This window comes from Sparus aurata, chromosome 12, assembly GCF_900880675.1.
Source record: "Sparus aurata chromosome 12, fSpaAur1.1, whole genome shotgun sequence".
NCBI lineage: Eukaryota > Metazoa > Chordata > Actinopteri > Spariformes > Sparidae > Sparus > Sparus aurata.
The window spans coordinates 9,360,916-9,367,148 of record NC_044198.1 but is presented as its reverse complement, the minus strand read 5'-3'; the positions used below and the strand labels follow the sequence as shown (position 1 = coordinate 9,367,148).

The window sequence follows — 6,233 nt, the reverse complement described above, 5'->3', positions numbered from 1 at the left end:
GGGTCAGAGCTTTATTGGCTCTTCACACGAGAACAGAGCTTCATTGCCATACTGTACCCTGTCACTGTACTTGACTCACGCTTCCATCTAGTGGTCAGTAAATGTGATTACACCCTTAATCACCGAGGGCCGTATAATTTATAACACGATCATGATTAGAAACTCTACCGTAATGCCACAGACATTATACACACAATCATGCGTCGATGTGTGGAAACAACAGGCTACACTGTGTGTTTATTCTGTCCTTTTGCTCAAGTTGACCTTATTTAATGTTTATTTGCTGCGCATGCGCGAGAACCAGGGGGCGGGTTTGTTGATTGGTGAGCAAATGTTTTGTTTTTCTGCTCCGGTGAAATGGGTCTGACGAGCTAGCGCATATAGCTACGACGGCAAACGTTTCTCAGGTAAAAAAAAACAAACAAACAAAACAACAAAAACACACTACTGTCTGCATTTATAGTAAGCGCGTCCGTTGTTTCAATTGGTATCAAGTCCAAGTAGCAGCCAGTGGCCGTTTGTGTTAACGGGACGGCCACACAACGCACTGATGCTAGCTGCTAACTGACGCTAGCTTTAGTAACATTAAGCCACCTGAGGTGATGTTACCGCTGGCTGAAACTAGATAACCTTCAGTTCACCAAACAATCACCCTGTAGTCACGGTTGAGTGAGCAGTGGAGCATAATTGCGTGCACATCGGGTTTCAAGGTGAGCTAACGTTACGTTAGCCTTGGCTGGGGGTCAGGTGGCTAATGTCAACACCATAGTTGACACAGTGGTAAAATCCGTAGCGCTGCAGCTCAGTGAACTCCAGCCGATTGAGCTGCATAATATCACGCACATCCTGTTTATGTGATAGGAGATGATGGCGAACTGTTGTGGCAGAAACACTAATGTTGTTTCTCTCAAAATCATAGTATATACAGTGGAAAAGTACATCTACCCCGTCAGCAGTAGTTACGTAGAAAGAGAAAGACCCTTATTTTAGACCCTCTTAATACCCCTAAATATGAGTTTATAAAGTAAAATCTTGCAGTGAACAGTTTGATTGATTTGATCATACACTTGCATCAAACTGACTTTTTGTATATCAAACTAGTATGTTAGCTTTAACAGCCGCCCTCACATAAAGTCTGACACATGTATAAACTTTTCTGCCACCACCCTGTGTCGCCTTGAACCAGGGGGACCAAGACTTTTTCCCTTGGAGGGCCAAGTCTGAAACTTAATGTTGGGCCATTGGGCCAGAGGCAAGCACCTATTTTACTGTATTGTGTTGTGAAGGCACAAAATGGCACTAGTGTCCTAATTTTCCTAAACTAACTAACTAACTAACCTCCTGTGCAAAGTTTTCCCCCCCCCATAAGTGCCCAAAGTGGCCAAAGTATGTCAGTTTGTGCAGCCCCAACGTATCAGAAATTACAGTGATAATTATAGCATCATTAAGAAATGTCTCAATAGTAGTTGTGATAAAACCATGCTGCTCTTTAACAGGCCATACCTAACGTTTGAACAACTTAAGCATCGTTCAAGGTCACCTTGAATGAAACTCTTTGCAATAATTTTAAACATCCTTGAAATGGGATGTCCATGACTGTAAATGCCTTTATCTCGTCAAGGTTACTATAGTCTACTTATGCAGTTGGCCTTGCAGATGGATTTTCTACACTGCATAATACACAATATCATGCAGCAGCAGCATATGTGAGAAAAACACCAGTAGATTATAACATGAAAGCCAATATATGTGTTGATTGTGACGTGTCTTTCCAGACGGTTTCTTGTTTCTGCAATTACGTTTTATACTGTAGTGAAGTTAAAATAGATTCAAACACAGCGTTATATAAGGTTATTAGTAACATTATAAATATGTGGTTTGTATTTAATAGGGTGCTGAACAAAACACTGGTCCTTCAACTAGTCATTTCATGTTGAAAGAAACGTTGTGTAAGAATAATTTTGAGCTTAACATGACAAGCTGCTGAAGCTATTACAATGCAGGGAGGCGCCCTTGCAATGCATTAAAAGAAAAAAAAAGTTTTCGACCGCTATTCAGTTTCTAGCTGCAGGGATTGTGTCACAGTCATACAGTATGCTTCGTTTAGGAAATCATAACATGGAAAACCGGTTCAATTCAACTGTCAGATGTTGATGTGGAGTATGAGCCTGCCAAGTCCCACATGTTTTCTGACCCATGGCTGCTTGTAATTTGTTACCAGTTAACTTATTCTGCTGTTGTATTCATTCTTCATGGGAACTTTAGTCCTATGCTAATTCTCTTTCTCGTGAGGTGTGAAAAGACATTTGTGTTGTCAGTACTCTGGTCGCAGGTGTTAATGATCAATTTGGACAAAAAATTGGAACTTCTCTGAGTTGCTGTTGATCTCTTAAACTCCCGCTCACAGTGACCTTGTACCAGCCTACAAAAAGACGTAGTCATGGGGAATACGAGCAGTGAGAGGGCCGCCATGTGCCAGGGGGAGAAGGGTCGGAGGGACAGCCGAGGGAACAAGGAGGGGGAGAGGCCAAAGATCCTGATGGACAGCCCCGAGGATGCAGATATTTTTCATGGTGAAGACATGAAAGTAAGTTGTGCTGCTGTCAGAGACATCTATTTCCATCATGGTGGTGCTTGTTAACTTTTATTATTACAAAAGGGACTGTAAATAATACCTGCTTGATGGGTATTTCAGGCTCCTATGGAGAAAGAGGAGTTCCTTGCGTGGCAGCAGGATTTGGAAGCGGATGACAAAGGACCAACGCTGGACAGACCAACAGTCTTTCGCTGGACTGGAGATGGCAAAGAGGTCTTCATCTCTGGATCCTTCAACAACTGGGCCAACAAGATTCCCCTCATTAGAAGGTGAAAGATTGTCCTAAACTCTATGTAAGGTGACATATTGTCAGTTGTAATTTATAAACTTGTTATCTCATAGGAAGTTTTTTTCTCAGTCAGCTTAATAATGCTTAAATAAAACAAATAAAAAGATTGATTTAATTAATTAGCTGGTTGTGTTATAAATGAAACAGGTGAAATAATATTCAGAATTTCACTATATCTCCTACAGGATTGGGCAGTATATTGAGTATTTGTTTTTCCTTATATCCTGTCAGGTAACTAAAGCATTTATGAAGTGATTTAGAGGAGATTTCATTATACTTAGATATTTATTGCATTAGGATGTGCGAGGCAGGTTAATATAATATTTTGTCAGACAGTATTTAACCTTAAAGATTAAATTGTGCTCAATTTTAATTGTTCTTCTTTCTTTTAGACGAGTCGACAAAGTGTAAAAATCTGTTTTTAACATCAGTCGATATTTGTTTGGGAATACTTACCATGTATTGCCATAAAGCCTAAAGGCCATATAGCCCAGGTACCTGAATGGTTTCCTGGACCTAGTTTATCGACTTGTTTAAATTCAGCTCGCATACAAGATGTCATACATATTATTGATGAGGTAAAATATTCAAAGAGAAGTAATGTTTTAACTGTCCTGTGTGCCAAATTCTCCCTTCCTCGGTCAAAGTCAGAACACCTTTGTGGCCATCGTCGATCTACCTGAAGGGGAGCATCAGTACAAGTTTTACGTCGACGGCCAGTGGACCCACGACCCGTCTGAGGTCAGCACTTATTCTTACACTCCAACATGACTGCCTGTTATTATTACCATCACTGTCTGGCAAGAACAAAAATAATCTTTTGACTGTTGAACCAATATTATCATTACCTAATAAACCATAATGGTTTTACTGTAAGACTGTTGTTATACCAGTTGTGTGCTGTAGATTGCAAGTTTTGAAGTCTGGCAATGCCATTGTGTCGTGCAGCTTCAGTTGTGATTTTAGATTATTCTCCTCACAGCCAATTATAACCAGTCAACTCGGGACCGTCAACAATGTCATCCAGGTGAAGAAAACGGACTTTGAGGTGTTCGATGCTCTAATGGTGGACTCACAGAAATGCTCTGACATGTCAGGTGAGTGCCGACGAACTCTTTTTCATATCAGTCCTGGTAGATGCCCTGATGTGTAGTAGCGCTGCAACCAATGATTATTCTCATTCTGATGAGTCCCTAGGTTATCTTCTCGGATAATTGATTAATTGTTTGGTCTATAAAACCTCCCAAGCAGACCTTCTCAAATGTCTTGTTTTGTCCACAACCCCAAAAATATTCTGTTTGCTGTCATAGAGATGTTAAGAAACCAGGAAATATTCAAATTCAAGAAGCTGGAATCAGTGCATTGTAACTTTTTTTTCTTAAAAATTCACTAAAACAGATGAATCAATTTTTTTGTTACCTCATTTTCTTTTGGCTCCTTGAAATATTTACCACCATCTTTGAGTTCCTTTAGAAATCAAAACTGAATAACAGCAACATTGTTGTTTTGCAGTGCTACTGCTGTGTGAACAGAGGCAGCGATTCCTAACTCCGTAACAGTGTGTTGTGTAATGAAAATGATCTCACTCATGGTGTTCCACCCTCACTCTGCCTCTCCTCCTTTCCCTGATTTAGACCTCTCGAGCTCTCCTCCAGGGCCCTATCATCAGGATGCCTATGTCCCTAAACAGGAAGAGAAGTTCAAGTCTCCACCCATACTCCCACCTCACCTGCTGCAGGTCATCCTCAACAAAGACACTGGAATTTCTGTAAGTAGCTCACAGTTATGGCCATTGTAGTACTTTCTAAAATAATGAACGTCTTGTGCTCTATTTTGTGTTGTCGCTGTCACATAAAATACAGTCAAAAAATTGCTCTTTGTTAAATAGAATTGTTTCTATCATAGACTTTTGTCAAAAATTAAACATTGTTTTTATAATTGATGAATAGGTTCACAAATAGAAATCGTCAAATCACAAACACAGCAACTCCAACATTAGCAATGGATGAAGTGTATAGCATCTTTAAGATGAGATAAGCAATGTATCTGAAACTAGGGAATTCAGTAGTAACAGGATATGTTTTCTTTCTCCTTTCCAGTGTGACCCTGCATTACTCCCAGAACCCAACCATGTCATGCTCAACCACCTCTATGCTCTTTCCATCAAGGTAAGGTCTCAAGTGCCTGAAGATTTCTGTGTCTTCTATTTTTCAGCACCATGTGGCAGCTGAAAAATGTCGGGGGAAAGTTTCTGCGGTGACACTTGAGAAAGGACCAGCTTTGTTAGCATTTTGAGCAGAAACTGTGAGCCGCTGCAGCTGCTAGCAAGCTCACACGAGGCTTGCACAGCAGATTGTATCTGTGAGGTGCCGGCAGTGATAACAAGCTGCTAATAGGGGAGCTGAAGGACAGATAATTGCCGTTTCCCACATCGTGACAGGAAAAACAAACTAAACGTGCATGTGAAGCTATAAATACTAACAGTGGTACCGGACTATATCTGGGGGGGAAAAAGAAGAATATACAATAAACTCTACACTCTAACCCTGCTAGTGGACCCTCATTTAAGGAATATACAGTGTTTACAATGTCAGTTTGTAGCTGGGCAGTATAAATATTAGTAGTTATTGATTTTAAGATCATTTTTGTTTTTAGGATTTGTCTTCCTCTTCAAAATGACTCTGGTGTCAGAAGCTTTGCAACAGTAATCAAACAGTTACACAAAAACAGATAAAACGCTTCACTGTATTCATAGAAACACACTTTTTTTGATCTGTGAAGCTAATAAAGGAGAATTTCAGGTTGTTATTGTCCAGGTTCTTCGAAAAGGCACTGTCACGTGGAGAACAGCAGATATGGCCCAGCTGGAGCTCTGTTAGTTGTCCCAAGTTACCATGAAAATTCCCAAGCTTTTTTTTTTCTTGCAAATGCTGCTTAATGGCACACTTTTTGTATCATTTTGTAGCTGCTTGGCTTAAAGAAGCCCTTTTTTTCAGCAAGATAATCAAATGAACAGAGGACTGCAAACAGAACAGTCCTGTGTGTAAACGTATTAAAAGCTCAATTGTTGGACACCGGGGAGCTTTGCAGAATGAAACACATTTGATTTCCTTACTATATGATACATGAATCCGATTGTGTGTGAGCATAATAAGAACCGTTAAGAGAAAGGCTCATTAAAAGATGTAACTTTTCTAATTTTGGTGTTACCTAATTTCTGTGTAAAGCTGTTCAGAATTTGATGATTTGTTATAAAACTGTTCACAACGAGCTGATGACGACGATGTTAGACCTGTAGCGTGCCCACATCACTCACAGTTTAACTTGACCACTGAGTGACATCACTGC

The 6,233-nt window shown here is 40.1% G+C and overlaps 1 protein-coding gene across 1 annotated transcript in view; it reads left to right on the top strand.

The window, feature by feature from the left end:
* The first annotated feature begins 274 nt into the window (after window positions 1-274).
* Window positions 275-6,233, top strand: part of prkab1a (protein kinase, AMP-activated, beta 1 non-catalytic subunit, a) — an 8,108-nt gene continuing 2,149 nt past the window's right edge. The window contains exons 1-7 of the mRNA XM_030436529.1: window positions 275-407; window positions 2,408-2,587; window positions 2,696-2,865; window positions 3,533-3,626; window positions 3,868-3,982; window positions 4,520-4,653; window positions 4,985-5,053. Of these exons, the coding sequence (XP_030292389.1) occupies window positions 2,441-2,587; window positions 2,696-2,865; window positions 3,533-3,626; window positions 3,868-3,982; window positions 4,520-4,653; window positions 4,985-5,053 (729 nt within the window). The 5' untranslated portion in view covers window positions 275-407; window positions 2,408-2,440. The remainder of the gene's footprint in view (window positions 408-2,407; window positions 2,588-2,695; window positions 2,866-3,532; window positions 3,627-3,867; window positions 3,983-4,519; window positions 4,654-4,984; window positions 5,054-6,233) is intronic.